General features: G+C 45.6%; 1 protein-coding gene across 1 annotated transcript in view; it reads right to left on the reverse strand.

Annotated features, from left to right (window-relative positions):
* The window catches only part of Cplx1 (complexin 1), a 31,474-nt gene extending 12,214 nt beyond the window's left edge, over window positions 1-19,260 (reverse strand). Inside the window, exons 1-2 of the mRNA NM_007756.3 lie at window positions 19,122-19,260; window positions 17,739-17,842 (exon numbers count right to left, since the gene is read on the reverse strand). Of these exons, the coding sequence (NP_031782.3) occupies window positions 17,739-17,769 (31 nt within the window). The 5' untranslated portion in view covers window positions 17,770-17,842; window positions 19,122-19,260. The remainder of the gene's footprint in view (window positions 1-17,738; window positions 17,843-19,121) is intronic.
* Between the last annotated feature and the right edge of the window lie 710 nt (window positions 19,261-19,970).

Here is a 19,970-nt window from a genome sequence, read left to right on the forward strand (position 1 = left end):
TTCAGTTCAGAAAAATGAGAATATTTCAGAAGCAGAGGTGATGGCTGAACAATGGTGTCATATGTTCAATGCTACTTCTTTGTGCACCTAAAATTGATTAAATAGTACAACTCATATATATTATCACAATAAAAAGAGAAATAAAAATTTAAATTTCTTTTAATTCCATCTCCCTGGTAGGTTTCCCAAAGCAGACATGAGGTTGTGACCAGTTTGGTCAAAGCATGACTGGTAAAGATATACCCTGTGCAATGTGTGCAAAAGTAGCCTCCCTAGCAGCCGATGGGCTGTGCATATTAGATTATAGTCACTTCCAACATGGAAACTAGAGGTAATGAGGTCCTGATATAGGCCTAGAAAGCACCAGCTTGCAAACGTCTGGACATGGTTTCTGAGGCCATGTGGGCTTGCAGGAGGAGGCATGCCTCTGCCATAGCCCTCAGCAGTAAAGCAAGCAAGCCAAAACAGAAAGGAAATTAAAATGACCAGGGGATTGAGAAGTGGCTCAGTGGATAAGAGTACTTCCCATGTAAGCATGAGTACCTAAGTTTAGATCCCATTACTGATGTAACAAAAAGCACGTAAGAGGTGGAGAGAGAGGAAGCCAGCCGCTATGCAGGCACAGAGAGAGTTGCTATTTCAAAGGAATAAAGTGGCAATAATGCGGTTGAACACTTAGCATCCTCCTTTGGTCTCTTTACACATACACTCCCCACTCACACATGCAAGCACGGCCCCCAACACCTTCACGCACACAAATAAGCAAATAATACGCTGTATTTTCAATCATCATGGGAAATCGTGAGTGAAATCCATACCTCAAAATATAGTTACTATAAAAAGCTGAGAGTGATGTCTAGGAATTCACAGATGGGATCCTTCAAACATTCAAAAAACAGATAATTCCCATGATATTTAGAATGTTCTTGGAAGAAGTGGATTCTCTGAGTTGTTTTTACGAAATTAGCATAAAAGCAATGCCAGAAGTCATGTGGAAGGAAAAGGAGGGAGGAAAGAGGGAGGAAAGAAAGAAGTGAAGGAGGAGGAAGTGGAGGAGAGAGAGAAAGAGAGAGGAGGGGGGAGGGAGAAGAAGAGAGAGGGGAGGGGGAAAGGAAGGAGAGAGAGGGAGAGGAGGGGGAGGGGAAAGGGAGGGGGAAGGAGAGAGAGAGAGAGAGAGAGAGAGAGAGAGAGAGAGAGAGAGAGAGAGAGAGAGAGAGAACTAGAGCTCCCAACAGACTAGGAACCAGCACATGGGCCAGAGTAATGTTCAGCCAAAGGGAAACTGACATCAGTCATCTGTCACTTTCTAGGGAACACTTAGACAAGGCCAACCTGAGTTCAGTGGAGATCATTTGCAGAAGGTAGAGATGTGGCAGCATCAAAGCATCAGCTATGACGCAGAGGCTACCCAGAGGAGAGTGGCCACTGGGCACCTGTGTCATAAGGTGCTTTTCTGAGCACTTTTGTGTTCCCAGAACCTTCCTGCTTCTTTTCCCCAGACTAACAAGTCAGTGGGTTCTTATGTCCCTGGGATGGCTACAGCTTTCATCCCCTTTAGAACTTGCATCATGCCTGACTATAGGCCTGCTTCCTTTGTCTTGCTTTGTATACATGTGCCTGAGAGGTGGAGTCTACAACATGACCATGGCAAAAAAAAAAAAAAAAAAAAAAGAAAGAAAAAGAAAAAGAAAAGAAAGAAAGAAGAAAGAAAAAGGTGCTCTGCCATATAGAACCCACCGCTAAAGCACAATGGAAACTTCCCAGACATATACGAATCTGTGAAGCCAAAGACAGGCTTCTGGTAGCCACAAAACCCATCTCAGCGCCCAGATGATCTCATTTTCCCCACAGAAATGTTCTTGTGTTCTCTAGAAATTTAGATCAGTAGAGCCCACAGTCTATAATGGGGGACTGTCCTGACTACTAAGTGCCATGTGTCTATGTGAATGGCCCCTCTTCTATCCATGTGGGGTTTCACTGTGGAGTAGCTTGTTGAAAATGAGGAGAGGTAAGTAACCATATGGCACTCATGGAATAAATAAGCAGTTTAATTAAGTTACGAGCTATTCAGGAAACGAGCCAACGCTTATGGCCTAGGTATTTATTCATCAATAATGTTTCAGAGTCATTATTTCGAGAACTGGGGTGTGGGTGGAAAAATCCCGCAGTTACAGTAGCTTGTCCATCCATGGCCTGCAGATACACACGGAAAACTGGGCCTTACGGGCAACTCCCGCACTTCGGCCACTTGCCCAGGTGCCTCCCGAGAGTTACTGACAAGATGTTCAAAAAATTCAGATTTCACCTGGAAGAAATAGACCCTGCTAAGGTAGGTCTGCCTCTTACACTTGCACTGTGGAAAATATGAACCTGTGTCGCTGTATACTTCAATACTGTCTCGGTGGCCTTTTGACTGTAGCCAACCGTGTGGATGACAGGTGGGGCCTTACTTGTATTTCACTTGTGACAACTGATTTCAAGTACTTATCACGTGTTTGTTGGTCATTCCTATATTTGCTTTGGGTGAATATTGATTCTCTTGTCTTCTCTCCCTCCCTCCCTCCCTCCCTCCCTCCCTCCCTCCCTCCCTCCCTCCCTCCCTCCTTCCTTCCTTCCTTCCTTCCTTCCTTCCTTCCTCCCTTCATCTCCTTTCTTTTGAGATGGATATTGCTTTGTACCTGTAACTACCCAGAATTCCATCTGTAGATAAGGTTGGCCAAGAATCCTGGGGCACAAATGTTATCTCAGGTATATTTACCAAGTCAGTGAGATAGCTCAGCTGTCTAAGGCATTTGCTGTGAGACCTGAGGACCTGAATCTAATCCTGATTACATGGTGGGAGAGAGTCAACTCCTGCAAGGTGTCCTCTACTTCTACAAACACACCACCACACATGCACATAAATGTAATAAAAAATGTGTGTGTGTGTGCGTTTTAAAAAGAAACCCTTTAAGATAGGCAGTGGTGGTTCACAGCTTCAATCTCAGCACTTGAGAGGCAGAGGTAGGTGGATCTCTGAGTTCAAGGCCAGGCTGGTCTAAAGAGTGAGTTCTAGAAAAACTAGATACACAGAGAAACCCTACCTCAAAAAAAAAAAATCAACAAAAACAAGCAAGCAAACAAACAAATGAATAGAAAGGAAGAAACTTTTTAGCAGTAGCTAGGCCTCACATAATACTGTGCAGACTCTTGATCACTGAGCTATACTCCACTAAAACAATGTTTTGAGAACAATTTAAATTTACAGAAGAGTCACAAAGGAACAGGACAAAGTTTCTGGAAGCTGCACCCAGCTTCCTGGGTACCTGACGCCTTCCAGCTCTCAGACACACTGCCAAGAGTAAACCAACACAGGAATACTGCATCTAAAGCCTGTCTTCTGCTCAGTTTTCCTGAGTTTGTGTGTTTATTTGTTTGAAGACAGGGTCTCTATATGTAGTCATGACTGGTCTGGAAATTGGTAGATAGAGCAGAGTAGCCTTGAACTTACAAAGATCCATCTGCCAGTGCCTCCTAGCATAAAATGTATCTTCCACCATGCTCAGACTGTTTCCTGGGTTTTTACTTCCTCTTTCCTGTTCAGGGGTTCCAGCCAAAAATTGACATGACAAACAGTTTTCATATCTCTTTGGTCTCTGCTGAGCCAGTCAATGTCTCAGACTTGTGTTTGCAATGATAACCGTTATTTGGGCCTTTTGAGAATTTTGCGCACTCTCTCAGTTGGGGCTCTTGGATGTTTTTCCTCTTACTTAGGTAGAACTATGGATTTGAGGCAAAGGAGACACTTATCTTGCACCATGGTGAGTAGTCCCATGCAGACACATTCTGCAATGCTGTTGCTAACCTTGGTCTTCCACAGTTACCTTCACTCTCCTATGCACTATTCCACAGAACTCACTGTGCAGTACAAACCTAAAGGTTACATTGGCTTTGATTTTTAGTCTTGCTTTTTCTTTTTGTTCTTTAGTATTTTAGCTTGGAGTTTTCCTTTCTTCTTCTTCCTCCTCCTCCTGCTTCTTTCATGTGCCACCGCACTCAGTAGATGTGAGTCTTATGAACATTCCACCCTACTCTATGACCTGCCGTTTTAATTTCTTTAATACAGTTTTTCAATGAGTGCATACTTTCATCTAAGTTGGCCAATTCCTTGGCACTATATTAACAATATCTATGTATTGTTCTCTTACTACCTGTACATCTGAAGGGATGCACACATCTCCATTTCTGATATTTGTCATTTGTCTCTTCTCTCCTTTTCTGATCAGTCTGGCTGTAGGCATATCAGTTTGATTGATCTTAAGGAACTTACTTTGGCTTATTTTTCTCTATTTTATTCATTGCCCCCTATTTTAACCCTTTGAAGTATCTCTCTAGATTGTTATGCTAAAAGCTAAAGTTAATTGTTTATAGCCTATCTTCTAGTAGAGTTTCATGATAGAAATTCCCTTCTAAACACTCTGTTAGCCATGTATGATAGTGCACCCAGGAGGATGAAGCAGGACAATTGTGAATTCTAGGCCAGTTTGGGCAACATAAGAAGATTGCAAACCCCATCTACCCTAGGAACCAGGCAACTCCCTGGAGTGCTGGGAATTATAGCTCTCAGAAAATAACAACTTATGGGAAAGTATGGGAAAGAAAGTTTGTCCACATAAGCTCCTGCAACACCTGGATTGAGGCCATTCCAGTTGGGAAATTAAGGGAAATAGCTGTGACCAAAGTCCATCTCTTGGCCAGTATTTAACATTTATTAAAGCTTGTTTTAATTTTGGCCAAAAACGATGGAGTTGATTTTTCTGGCAAACTGCAGAATTAACAAGACCATCTCTCTCTCTCTCTCTCTCTCTCTCTCTCTCTCTCTCTTTCTCTCACTCTCTCTCTCTCTCTCTCTCTCTCTCTCTCTCTCACACACACACACACACACACACACACACACACACAACCTAAAACCAAAAACCAAAAACCAGGGAATGTTCAATTTTTCCAGAACCTTATAGATTCACTACATATTAACTTCCTTCTGAAGTATAGTTGGCAAGAATTTTCTCCTATTCTGTAGGGTGTGTCTATACTCTGCTGATAGTTTCTTTTGCTATGCAGAGGTATTTTAATTCATAGGGTAATATCATTTATTCATTTGTCAATTATGTTTTTTTGTTGTTGTTTAAGAATACTTTATTGAATTCTCTGCAACAGTAAATGGGCTGGAAAATCACCTGGAGTGTTACCTGTTTTATCTGCCAATCCTTAAGATGATTTCTTGTGCTATTGGAGTACTTTTCAGAAAACTCTTGCATATGTATGATGTTCCTCAACAAATAAATGAAAAAATATCATCAACAACAAAAAGACTATAGAATTTCATCCAGTCATAAGGAAAAAAATCCTTAGTGAAATAATACAGACTCAGAAAAATAAATGCGGAATATTCTTTTTCATATTCTAATTCTATACTTTAATTTTTATATATGTCTGTCTGTATACATGCATGTGTGTGGGTCATAAAACTAGAAAGTGGACTATGAGAGGGAAAAACAGATCTGAAGGTGGGGAAAGAGTGAATATACTTGATGTGAAAACAGAAAGACTACAGCAGAGAAGAAAGAGCCAATCTGGGGTGGAGATAGATGGGTGAAAAAAAATAAGGAAGGATGACCAAAACATGCATGAAAATGCCATAATGGAACCCATTACTTTGGATGCTAAACAGAGAAAACAAAACAAACACGGAGGCAGATCCAAGGTGCTGGGGAGGTGGTGTAAAGCATGGAGCTGCAAAGAGAGCTGAAGGAATGTTTGGGTCCTTGTGGTTTAAATTAATGGTCCCCATAAGATCATATATTTGAATACTTGGCCCGTAGCTAATGCAATTATTTGGGAAAGATTAGGAGATTGTACTTTGTTGGAGGTGTACCACTGAAGGAGGGCTCTGAGGTTTCAAAAGCTCATGCCATTTCTAGTTATTTATTTTTCTACCTCCTTCTTGCAGATAAGAATTTAAGCTCATAACTACTGTCCAAACACTCTGTCTGTCTGCCTGCTCCCTACATGATGGTCATGGACTCACTCTCTGAAACTGTCAGCCCTCCAAAAGGCTTTCTTCTGTAAGTTGCCTTGGTCATGGTGCCTCTTTACAGAAATAGAAAATTAACTAACAAAGTCCTTAAAGAAGAGCCCTTATTTTAGGTCCATCACTCAGCCACTTAGGTTCTGACAGACCATAGTTCCATAAAGGTGTAGAAACATACCAGCCAGCTCACTACATATAACCAAAAGGAGTTCAGAGTCTCACACAGCCTTTGAACCAGACTCCAGTCAGAAGAACATGAACTTGAAGTCTCCAATTAGAGACACAGCAAGACAGAGAAACCAAATACAATATTGCATAAGCTTGCGGGCAGCAAACAGAGGCTTACCTGCTGTGTCCATTAACTGTACCAACCAGGTGCTACCCTTAAGCAAATGTGAGGTGCCCCACACTCCAGAGTTCTTGGAACTTAAAGGTGCAATTACAGATGATAAAAACTGAGCTGAAGGGTTAGAAGATAAATATTTAGAACTAAGGATAAAAGTTACAGTGACAAACAACAACAAAGAAGAAAACAGAGTGGATCTCCGGGCTGAGTTTTTAGTGAGAGAGAAGGGAAAGAAAGAGAACAAAGAAGCATCAGGAAAGTATTTCCAGGAACTGAACATCATACTAGCAGGATGAATGAAACAAGACCCATAGCAAGTGCTTAACTCCAAGAAATTCCTGGTACTGAGATCAGAATGGGAATCCTAAATGCCTATGCAGCAGGCTGGAAGCACACAGGTTCTGACTTCACCTAATACCTCATAAGCTGGAGCAACAACAACAAAAACAACAACAATCTTCAAGTGTATATGGGAAATTCATTCAAATCTGTAATTTTATACCCAGCCCAACTGCCTCTAATGAGGGAAAACAAAGACACCTGTTCACCTCCCCACAGCATTCTTAGAAAGATACCTATTAAGTAGCTGTCTAGAAATCTACCAATACAGAGAAAAGGCTCCAAGGAGAGAAACATGCCTAACAGTGTGTCTGCATGGTCACCCACATGAACACATGGTACAGAGGGCTGCTGTCTGGAGAGGAAGAGATCGAGTGAAAAATAAGAGTCATATTAACTACAGGACAAACAAAAGGCTTTGTAATAAATGAACACAGTCCTAGTTAGCTTCCAGTGTGCGAGACAGGCATGAGTTATGAGGATGACACCTAGGAGCATAGTGTCATATGTTGTAAGGTGCCAGAAGTGACACCTGATCCAGGTAGGCATCTACTTAGGAATGTGTGAGGAGGCCTGCATACACCTCCCAAGAAGGTAAATGCAGAAATAGAAAGTAACACTGTCTCCTCTGGTTAGATAAAGTTGTCACTGACTTCATAGGTCGTGAATCTAAAGGGCCTTGGATTAGAGAGGCTGTTGACTCAATGCATTGCCCTGTGCCCCCAGGCCTTTGTTAGGAAAGGTGGAGAAGAGGTGTGAAAATGTACATATACTGCTTCTGAAACTGGAAGCTTAGGCTACACTCATTCTATATCTCATCACCAAGTTGAGTATTTGCCCAAGCCAGCCTACCATACAGAGTTCCTGAATATTTACTATTCACAGCTGAATGGGTACTTCCAGGAGGGAAATGAGACCAGATTCCTGTGTTGGGAGTGGTGACCACTGAGACCAGAGTCCTATCATTGACCTTCTCAGACTTCAGCACCTACTTGTTCATTTGTATCTTTTATAGGTGGTAGAAACATGAGTCAGCAGTTAGAATCATAGGTTGCTCTTGCACAGGACCTGGTTTCAGTTCCTAGCACCCACATGGTAGCTCACAACTATCAGTAATTTTAGTTCCAGAGGATCCAATGTTCTCTTCTGGCCTCCATGGACACATGCACACATGTGATACACATACATACATGAGAGTAAAACACTCATATACATAAAATGAAATAAATATTTTAAAAGGTATTATAAAGTATCTTTTATGATATAAACCAGAAAACAGGAAAAGGGGGATGGGGAATCTGTTGAGGTCCATTCCTTAATCCTTTGTTTCCATGTTCATGGTGGGATGACTATTTAAAACCACAGTGGCTACAGAAGCTGGGTATGGATATGGACCGGAGGCTCTCACACACTGTTGGCAATAAATCAGCAGTAAGAGAACTCTGCAGGGCTCTTGCCAGTGAAGATGTGTCTACAAGAATGCCATTTCATTTTCATAGTTGCCTGTATTGTTTTTCTGTTACCCTATACTATTTTAATAAGAAAATGTAATTTCATTTTAAGAGACAAACTTATTGGCTGTGTATAGTGGTGTATGCCTTTAGTCTGAGCACTTGGGAGGCAGATGCCTATGAGTTTAAGGTCAGCCTGACCTAAGTAGTGAGTCTCAGGCCAGCCAAGATTATATAGTGAGACCTTATCTTTTTATTTGTTTGTTTGTTTTGCTTTGTTTTGGTTTTGGTTTTCAAGACAGGGTTTCTCTGTATAGCCCTGGCTGTCCTGGAACTCACTTTGTAGACCAGGCTGGCCTCGAACTCAGAAATCTGCCTGCCTCTGCCTCCCAAGTGCTGGGATTAAAGGCATGCACCACCACGCCCAGCATGAGACCTTATCTTAAAAACAAAGAACAACAACAACAACCACCAAAAACCAAACCAAAGCAAATTTAAAGAAATAAATGTATAAGTATCACAAAATCCAATGTGAACATCAAAATACTTGTGTATGAGAAAAAACAATTTTAGCACAACCCTCTACATCTAGTTAAAAAGAGACCTACAAAATAGGAGGAGATCAGAAAGCATGAAAATACACAGCATCTGGGAATTGGATGCAGAAGGATCTTGAGCCAGGCCAGCCAGGGCTACTACATCATAGTGACACCCTGCCTTTTGCGGGTAGGAGAGTTAGGGGTGAAGACTTTGAACATGATGCAATCATTATGTACTATGTACACGTGTGGCACATAGTACATGATGTACCTCTAAATAAGCAAAATTACTATGTTAAATAAAGTATAATTTTAAAAGTACATAGAACCTTTAAAGTTGCCTTGGCAAAGTCTTGACCATTTCTGACTTAAGCAGTTGGAGCTGAAATAATGAAATAATGGTATTTATTTATTTTTAAACACTATCTCAGTTCATGGCTCTTGCTAACTGGGAACTTGGTATGTAGACCAGGCAGGCCTCCAACTCAGAGATCTACTGACCTCTCTGCCTCTCAAGTACTGGGATTAAAGGCGTGCTACTACACCCAGCTCCTTTGTTTTGATTTTTTATATATGTACATTTATTTATTTATTATTTATTTGTTTGTTTATTTATCTATCTGTTTAGTGTGTGTGTGTTTGCACATGAGAATGTGCCATATTGTGGGTATGTAGGTCAGTGGACAACTCTGAGATTCAGTTTTCTTCTTTCACTAAGTAGAAACCCAAGGATTGAACTCAGGTCTTCAGGCTCAGCAGCAAGTACCTACTCCCACTGGGTCACCTCCTTGACCCTGAGACAATGTATTTAGAGAACATGTAGTCTCTAGAACACTGGGTAAAATTCTGTTTAGCTGTTTTGTTTCTATTTTTTTATTTTTTTACTTTGAGACAGGGTCTCTCACTGTAGCCCTGAATGGAGTGAAATCTGCTGTGTGGATCAGGCCGGCCTGTAGCAATCTTCCTACTCTGCTTCCAGGTATGCAGCAGATATTTAAAAAGATTTAGTCTTCGTATTAATGTTAAATAGTGAAACCTCAAGGAAGTACCTCTAAAAGTTAAGGTGATAAAGGTCATGCCCTACACTACCATGATGACACATTAAATAACTAACTAACTGGGTGCTGGCACTGCCATAGAGAACAGGCCCTGACTGAACAGCAGCAAAGCTGGCTCCAGGGGTTTTTTAATTCATATATTTATTGGGTTTTGTTGTTTGATTTTTATTATTTCTTTTATTTTTGACATTATAATATAATTATACTATTTCTCCTTTCCTTTCCCTCCCTCCAAACCCTCCCATAGACCCCTTTTTGCTGCTCTTTTTCAAATTCATGGCCTCCTTTTAAAAAATTGTTGATATATGCACATATGCATGTATATATACATGTATTTCCTAAATATAACCTGTTCAGTTCGTACGATGCTATTTGTATGTATGTTCTCATGGCTGACCATTTGGTATTAGACAGCCAGTAGGTGTGCTCTTCTATGAAGAAGACTAATTCTCCCAGTCTCAGCATCTCTTAGTTGCCTGAAAGGTTGAAGCCTGGCCATCTTTGCCCCATCCATTTTGGCATGCCTATTGCTATTGTCCTTGGCTGGAGTTTTTTCAAATAAAGCCACAGGAATGACAGTCCAGCCACACAATGGCATCTGATAAATACAAGAAAAAAAAAGTCAAAGAATTCTAGGCAAAAACTAGAGAGTGTTTGGCATGATTTTATATTATCCATTGGAGTTTTAAAATTAAGAAGAAACACCTTGTGCTGGTTTTAGTTTTTGTCAACTTGACATGAATTACTTACCTGGGAAGCAAGAACTTCAATTCAGGAGCTGCTTCCATCAGGCTTGCTGAAGTAAGTCTGTCTCTAATAGGCATTTTCTTGACTAATGGTTGATACAGGAGGGCTGAAGAAGGTACTGTAGGTTATGACAACCCTGACAGAGAGATGGTACTGAGTTTTATAAGAAAACAAGCTGAGCAAGCCACGGAGAGCAAGCTGGTAAGAAGGGTCTCTCCTTCAGTTCCTGCCTTTGAGTTCCTGCTTGAGTTTCTGTCCTGATTTCCCTTAATGCTGGACTATAAACTGTAATCTGAAATAAACCCTCTCCTCTCTAAGCTGTTTTTAGTCATTGTGTTTATCACAGTGACAGAAACCAAATCAGGAGAGTCATTTATCTCCATATTCTAACCACCTCAAGCTGGGGATGCTATACTAGGTGTCCCCTCTGCCTCTAGCCACTGCAATTCCTGATGAGTTCCAACCCACAGTGCAGCTCCCCCTTTCTCTTGGCTTCTTTCTGGGAATATCCATTCATCAGACACACTTGTCTGCACTCCTGTGGAGGGTAGAGGAGGTAGCACATTCGGAACCTGGCAAGCTAGAATTCTGTATACTTTCTAGTCAAGGAAAGAAATTCTTTCTAGAGCCCAGACTCCTCAGTATGCTGCCTGAGATGTTTGCTGAACACATGTCCCCAACTCCTACCTCTCAGTCCACTGGGGATGCATAGTGTTTTGATGTCACAGAAAGTTAGCTTTCTGCTTATTCTTGTTTGTGTAGACCCATTCCATGTCTCTCTTGAGTACTAAAGCCCCTAATCCCACCATGCCATGTCTTTAATTCAGGGAGACAAAACGATCTTGGAAAGGTATCTATGAGCCGGATTTTGCCTTGACCTGGTTCTTTATGGCTCCAAGGGCATAACATAAACATACTAACTCAGTCTCTGACGATTTTGGACCTGAGACATCAAAGCCTGCTCCTTTGCCCTATCCCCCTTCTGGTTCTACAAGCCTTTCTATGCTGACTGTAGCTCAAATGGTTGCCTTACTGCCATATCCTTTGGAGAGGCTGGGGAGGCCTTCTATAGGTACTGCCATCCTTTCCTATACGGAACAAAGTGTCAGGCAGACAACTGTATCTCATCTTGGCTTTTAGGAAAGGACAAAAAGAGTGGAAACAGAAATTAGATGAAGTCACCAATTAGTAATTTCAAAGAGTCAGGCTCTGTGACAGATGGCCCAGCTGCTAGTCTCGAATGTGATTGTAATCCTGGCCCTCTGCTCAGTCATTTTGCCAGTCACTAGGACGGATCCAGTCCATTGCCTCTTTCATGTGCTTTCCCCAACAACCAACCTCAAAGGACTAGAAATGACAGCACTGTTGTTCTCTACCGAGGGAGACAACAGTCAGGAATAGAGAAGTAGGACCCAAGGAAAAGGCTTGGGAGACCCTCCATACAGCTTAGCAGAGATCTTGGCATTTCCATTAGGTGCAGCCACCTCAGAAATGTCAGTCTGAGAGAAAGACCAAGAACAGCTGTTGCAGACATCAGAGCTACAGCCTTCCTCAGAGCCTGCCTGCCTAGTCCTCCACCTCTGAGTCTACCACCAGACACCAACTCCCAGTAGCAATACCCAGCAAAAGTACTCAACACTGAGCACGAGCTGAGTGCCTCTGACCTCAGAGTCTACCTCTCTTCCCATAGAACCATGGACTGCTGAGCTAATGGCTCTGCAAAAATGAAATATGAGGCTCCAGGATCTTAGAGATAGAGAACAACTGTGACTGTCCTAATTCAGGGGATAGGAAGAGTGGCTTAGCAGTGCCACTGGTATTAAGACCACTGCCTGATAAATGAAGATAACACTAGAAAACTAAATTATGTGGAGCAAAAGCATGTTGGGATGGCTATGGAGATCTGGTGAAACCAAACAGGTACTTTACTGTTCCCCAGCCAGAGTCTCCTTCCTCCAGGGAGCTTTCAGGCACACAGGCGTCTCAAAGAAGTCCTTGGCTAATAGAGGGAAATCTCTGACCATGGGGTTTTGCAGAGCAGGGTTTTTACTCCTTTCCAGCCATCTTATGCAAGTAGACAGAAGGGAGCCAAAGAAGAGGTAGGAGAGGAGCCGGGGAGGATCCCACAAAGCTGCCTCTTCTCTCTTGATGTCACTTCCAGTTTGGGTTGAGCTTTGCCAGGCTAGTTAGCATCAGGCAGCATGGACTTGACCCTCCCCCCACCCCCCGCCGTTCTGAAGCTTCTGTTCCTCCTACCATTAACCTCCAGTACTAGACGGCCTGTCACAGCTAATTCTGAAGTGTGCAACATTAGCAAAGGCTTCTGAGAACTAGTGACCATTAGGGCTGTGAAACATACTGGAGGAGTCCCAGCCAAGATCTTTTGCCAACCAACAGGTCAGAACGTGAATGACCATCAGTGAAGTGCTCAGCACGCTCTTCAATGCCAGCCAGGACTAAGGCATTTGTAGTTGATCTGCAGCCTAATCAACCCAGAGTATCCTCTCCCGGGGAAGAGCTGCCTTTCAAGCTTTAGGGAAAGAAGCTGTTTCCCTCAAGTGTCCTTCTAGCCATTGAGAGTTATGGGGCACAAGTTGGATCTGCTGCCATGCATTGCACTAGTGTCTTCTGAGTGCACAGGAGTGTGGGTATTTTGTCCTGAAGTGTTTGCTAGCTGCCTGCTCTACTGGGTAAGTCAGGCAATGTGCAATCCTTATCTATGAAGGGCTCATGGTTAGCAGTCCTGGCATCAAAACTGCACAGCCGAGCACTGAGATCTATCTACTCAATCCCTGCCCTGGTATAGAATCTATGTGTCTACACTGGCCCTTATCTTTCTAGCTGCTTCAGCCCATGGTGCCTAGTGGAAATCTTCCACAAGACTGCACAGATACATCTGCCAATCAGATGAAGGGCTGTTGCTTAGTTTCTACCCAGGGTAGAGGAGTGATACCAGAATAGCAACAGCCACTTCAAACCTGAGGAGTAGGATAAGAATGGATGTGCAAAAAGACAAAGGTAGGATCATAATCCTTCGCCACGCCAACTCCAGCCACTTTCCTTCTGGCTCTCTGGTACTTTATCGTGAGACACTTTTCCAGAGCTTCACCTGCAGCCCAGCTCAGTGGTGACCCATTCTCTTCTCCCTCTCAGGACAGGAAGCCTTGAGTCTCTACCTGTGCCCCATACCACCAAGACCAGCAATAGTCTGGGGAACTCGATGCATAGAACTGCTGAGACCAGACCCTGGCAAAAGCAGGGAGAATGGGAATGGGGGAGTTAACTCCACCTAGAACCTCAGGGTGCCAGGCCCAGAGTGGGTTACCATGGGATACTACCCACACTTACTAAGTCTCCCCAGGTCACTGGAGCTGCCCAAGCAGAAGAGCTATCTGAGAGGCCCGGCTGTCTTGGGTTTGCTCTTGGAACACATAATGAATAAGGATCTATCCTATGAGTCTCTTGAGACATCTACGTACTTATTGTCCCCTAGGCCTTTGCATATTTGTTTTCTGAGAACAGAACATGTTACTGATATTTAGGATGTTATACTGAGAATAATGCAAGAACAAGCAATAATTTGAATTATTAGGACCAAAATAGCCACTTCTACCTAATTCAGCGGATAAGAGCCCACCATATCTTGCCCAATCTTCTCCAAGAATAATGATATACCTGGGCTATTTGCTGCTTCCTACAATAAGTATTCTAGGGGATCTTGAATCACAGAATTGTACAGATATGGCTAGAGTGCCTGGCTCCAGTTTCAGGGCACTCTGCTGCAAGAAGAGTTTCCAGCTTCCAAGATAGTTGGCAGCAGGGGTGCTGACCACTGTCTCCTTCCTTCAGTGACTGAGCACTGGTATTGGTTCATTTAGGATTGGAGTAATTTAGTAAGTTCCAGAGTGGTCCAAGGCCACAAGGACATTCTTTTGGTAATAACGGGTTTGTCAACAGGGGCCATTATCTCCCATGATTTTGCCCTAAGAGAATGTTCCTTCTATCCTACCTGGCTTGTACAGGTACCCACAGTTATGCTGTTGCATGTGATGGGGTAGGAGTTTGGTGTCTGCTTGCAGGCTGAAAAAAAGATGAAGGGCAGCTGGCTGTTTCCTGATAAGGTACCTAGCCAAAGCCACTACTGTCTAAATCATGCCCCAAGGGCCTGCCTGTAGGATGTTTTGTGAGCCATGAAGCAGGGCATAAGAGCAAAGGGCATTGAGGGAAGGGGTTGTAAAGGACAAAGAACAGTAGGGCCTGCAGCAGTGGCTCAACCTCCAGACCTGAGATGCAGGCGTGGCACTTCCTGGCACTTCAGTGGTTACCGAGCAAAGAAAAGTGCTATGGCGGTCCTGTCTTAATAAGGCCTGGCTCAGACTCCTAGAGAGTTACACTGGGGCAAGAGAGCCATACCATGCAATTAGCAGCTTCAGGTGCAAGAATCCCAGGGACCAATATCTGGTGTCAGCCTGGACAGGGACAGTGGTGCAGCGATCACAAGGAGTCTGGGGGATCATGGCTAGGCAGAACAAGTGAAATGAGAGGGGTGAGAGAAACTGAGAGATAAAGCTATACTGCTGAGACATGACGGTGGGCATTTGTAATAGACAAAACAGCTGATCCAGAAAACGGGTCCTCACATTGGCCAGCTCCTCCTCAATAACACTATCCAGGCTTGCTCAGCTCTGCATAAGCCACACCCTGGGCACTTGTCCACCTGGCCCACGCCAAGGCATCAGACCTTCATCTTAAATCTTCCTTTTCTCATGCAGTGGGGGCTCTGAAGTATCCTGTCCTGATCCAAAGTTACCTCATGATCCACAGAGATAATGCAACAAATACCACTAGAACAGAGAACTGTTAGCAAATAGCAGAACTGGGGCCTGACAAAACCCCATTGGTCCACTGAACTTGTCCACACAACAGAATCCGGCTGTCTACGTAGCATCTACAGGAAGTAACTGAAATTACCTAAAACTTTGCAACATGACTCATTGTTCCATAGTGTTCACACACAAGTCTTGGTCTTTCTGAGCCTCATCTCTAGGATGCCACTGTGGCCCAGGCCTGCCTCTTAGGAGGCATTAGGGACATGCCAAAGGGAATAGAGAATGCTGGTAAAGTGCTACATGCCTGGCATGAGGCTTCAAAGTGGGGGCTGCTGCTCCTGACAGGCATGGTGCCAGAACAGCCAGGCAAAGACAAAAGCATGTACCACACCCACATCTAGCTAGATTCCAGACCTACCCCTCTTTGGCTTAGGGTCTTGTGAAGCAACAGATCACAAGTTCCTGAACCTGCAACCATAAGTTGAGATGGTCCAGTGAAAGAGCCACACATATGCTTCTGGGCTATTATTTTCTTTCCTATCACCTTTCTCTGGGCTTGATCCATATCTTGGGGTTTCTGTTGCCTTTTGACCCTTATCTGAAACTTATCCCTCTCTTCCAACCATCTCTGACTGGCTCCATTTTGCTCTGCTCACACACACCCTAAGACACCAAAGGTCACACACACATGGAGTTTGGAGTCCATGACAAGACTGTGAGTGGTGGATGGAAAACCACTACAGTTCTACTCAGCATCATGGAAGCTACATCCCTATCTCCATAAATGAATGTAAATTGAATATAGGGTAGTTTGGATGGTGCTCAGCCTAGTATGTGGCTACTACCCTGTAGCTTCTGTCTGCTGGTTACCACACCGCCCCAACAGCTTTCACAGCACCCCAAGAAGCACGCCCCATTGCTGGTGCAGGAGAAACTTTGGGCTGACATGGAACAATGAGGGAATCCAGGCTGGCAATTACCCAGCTAATTTCAGCTATGTAGACAGCCAAATCAGAGATTTCGGTTTCTTTAAAAGCCCACCTCAGGGCCAGAATTAGCCACAAAATTAATTGTCTGTAGCAGCCTGGGACTTTCTGGGTATAACACGGGTCTCTTCTGATACAGGATGCTGGCTTGTCCCTGAATCCTGTCCCGGTGATGTAATCATTATAATTAGATTCAACCTGAGTCTACCACAGTCGTGAACTCTCAGCAAGCACACTGGGTCTCCTTTTCATCACATATGAGTGAAGTCACAGACACCCTCTGGGAGATGCCTATTTCTGCAGACTTCTCCTCTTTCCTGGCCCCAAGGTCCCCACCAGCTTTCTCTCTGTGAGTGTTCCCCTTCCCTTTTCCATACCAGCAAAAGATGCCTAGCACATTCCAGCTCAGACCCACACCAGTCAAGGGGCTCCCCTGCAGGCCACAAGGACTCTTCAATAGTAAAGTTGGTGTGAACTCTCAGCCCTGAGGGTACACAAGGGTATCGGGGCACCCAGAGCAGGTAGCTCTGAACAAACATGAATTCCACCTAGGGCGATCTCAACCTCTACAGGCTTGAGCTGACCAAACTGCCCTGCTGAAACCCATTGCAGCCAGATGGGTACCAAACCTTCGGCTCACTGGTTCAGCACCTCCAGCACCTCCTGGCCAAGAGCTCAGTTGACTGTCCTCTACCAGCTTCTAGTCCTACTGTTGCTAGCTACAAAGATGGCTTTGGGCCAAGTGAGGACAGGACTCTTTTCAAATAGTGAGTGAGCAGGCTGCCCTCACGCAACGACATAAAAGGAAGCTATATATTCTCTGCAGAAGGGGTCTTGGTTGCATAGCTATCCCTTCTTGTCCTTGTGAATAGTACTGTGTCTTACCTGGGAGAAACCCATAGAGCCCAATGCCACAGTTGGGATCACCCAAATCCTGTTTCCTAACCCAGTCCTGGTGCACAGTTTGTTCCCAGGACTGACAGAATGAGGGCTGCTCACAAGCCTTGTTAGGATATCTGCCTTGATCAATGCTGCTTGGCTCTTGATGTGTCTCAGGATGACCAGTGGGTTCCACTGCACCATGGCATGGGGACATGGGGCCATATTACACAGCACGTCCTCCCCATATCTCATATTAAATCCCAAGGCTTGAGTCACCAGGGGATTCAAAAGTACTGGGCTGGGGGACTGCCTTAGGCTTGTTCAGAGTGTAAGCAACCATCTGCAGAGCCTGTGCGTGAGGTCAGAAGTGGTCATGCAGCCATGTGTTTTCGTGCCACTGCAGTGGTGGAGACATGTCTCTCTGAGTATCAGGTGTCTGTGTATCGCTGGAGGCCCAAACCCATGCGCCCCCCCCCTTGCCCACCTCCTACCTCCCAGGGCTTGTTTCATCACGAACTCCATGGTGATGGCTTGGTTCCTCAGGAGCCACTCCCGGGGTCAGATTTCACATTCAAGTGTGGTCAGGGTCTTCTGCCTAGAGAGAGTAGGTGGTCATAGGTACCCTGACCAACCTTTCCTGAGACCCTCATCTACTCCTTGCTCTCCTCTCCACTATCCCAAGAGTCTAGGGTGAGAGGCTTTGTTCCCACACCCAGACCAGGATGGCAGGGTTCAGAGCCCAGCCAAACCAACAGTTATCTTGCTTCTTCTGGGGTTTCTGAAGGAAGCTTTTAGATGCCACTGCAGCTCACAACCTGGGGCCACCAGTTACTGGAGACTGGCGCCAGCCTCCTCAAGCGGGGGTGGAGCCCAGGGGGCATTTGAAGGTCAATGCTCCGCTGTAGCACCCAGGTTCTGGCTGCTCAGCCTCCTTGGCAGTTTTGGAGCTGTGGGGCAGGGGTCCCTCTGGGGAAGAATTGGAGAGACAAGTCCATGAATGTCCCTCAGGAAAGGTCCTTATGACTTCTGACTAGTCTCAACTATATCTGTCTCTAGAGAGACTCTGGAGGCCCACAGCAGAACTGGCCCTGGATGGAGTCCCCGTCTTCCAGTGGGAGGGGAAACAGATGACCCACTCCTGCTTCTGCATGGGGTAGGGCAACCCAAGTCAGAATGCCCAGCGTGGACTAAAGTGCCAGCAGCATTTAGAAAGGTGCTTTCTGTAATGCCAACAGCTGCAAAGACATCCCTCTTTGTAGAGTCTTTCCTATCAGGGAACCTGGTCCTGAGGGATCCAGTGTTTCACAGGTTTCTCTCTGCGGAATGAGACCCGAAGGGGTGCCAGGCAGGAAGAGTGTCCGAGAAGCTAGGGGTTCAGGGATGCCTTTGCAGCAAAGCCAATTGCCTTCTAAACTTCTCTCTGTTTCCGGGAATCGGGGGATGGGGGCTCCGCAGGGCCAGCTGTAGAGAGGCTAGGACGCTGCGGAGATTCCGCAAAGACCAAGGCATCCCGTTCTCTCGCGGCCGCCGCACCCTTTGCTTTGCTGGGCGAGGTGCCCGACCGGAGCACGGCCTCAGGCCGGAGCGCGCCAGGGAAAGAAGAAAGAAAGAAAGAAAGAAAAAAGATGCCTATGGGAAAGGGAATCAAGGGCCGTTTCAGCACCTCACGATGGACAGCGCCTTTCAGGCTGAGCAACCTTGGGTCTGAAAGACAAGGAACCAAGAGTAGGGGAACCTAGGATATGGGTAGGAGACCCACGGCTAGAAAGCGGGGATCCAGAAAGGGAAGCCCAGGAGTCGGGAAGAAAACTGGGCTGGGAAGGGGAAAGGAGGGAGCCGGTTAAGGTCGGACTGGCTGCTAGGGCGCCGGTTACCTTCCAAGGTGGACGATCAACAGCAGCGCGCTCTCAGGCCGGCGGGGTCCATGTGGCGCTCTGTGCTGCTGCGGCGGCTGAAGGACACCGCGAGGAGGGCGCGTCACTCAGAGGCGCCCCCGCCCGCGTCCCGCATGACGAGGAGGGCGGGGCTCGGCGGAGGTAGGGGGGGCAGCCGCGCCCCCGGTTCCCAGATCCTGGCCTGGCGCGCGCGACAGCTGCATTAGGGGCCCCTCTTTGGCCTGGGCCACTCTCTCCACACCGGCTTGGAGACCCTCCTGAAGTCCTACTGAAGCGCCCTCCTGAAACGCTGGGAGAATGCAGGGATGGGGTCACCATCCCTAATCTACCAACCACGTTTGCTCCTGACCGGGTTTCTTTGCTCTTTGCTGGCAGGGCGGGAGAAGGCGAGCACAGCCCGAGACCCCCGATCGAGCAAGATAGGCCCACACATCCAGGCTTCTCCGGTGTGCAGAGCCGCCAAATGTGGCTTTGGTGGGATAGAAACCCCAGTCAGTCAGGGACGCCTGAAGGTCACTGCGGACATGGATGGGCGGGGGCTCCTGGGAGACAGCCACAGCCCCGCCTCTAGGCCGCCCCTTCCCCTGGCACCGGGATTTCAACTCTGCGGCAGCTGCACTGCAGAGCCCAGTGGCCACAAGGTTGGCCTGGTATCCCTGCAGTTATCCTGGGGGGCTTCTGTGAGGCAATCGTCTTCGCAGAAGTCAGAGCATGTGGGGACACCTAAGCTGTTTTTTATTCTGGCTAGCCAGGTGGTAATTCCTGACCCGCAGAGTCTAGTGCTGATGGCCATTGCTTTAACTGTTAATGTTCCTCCTGGCTGAGTCA

This window comes from Mus musculus, chromosome 5, assembly GCF_000001635.26.
Source record: "Mus musculus strain C57BL/6J chromosome 5, GRCm38.p6 C57BL/6J".
Taxonomy (NCBI): domain Eukaryota; kingdom Metazoa; phylum Chordata; class Mammalia; order Rodentia; family Muridae; genus Mus; species Mus musculus.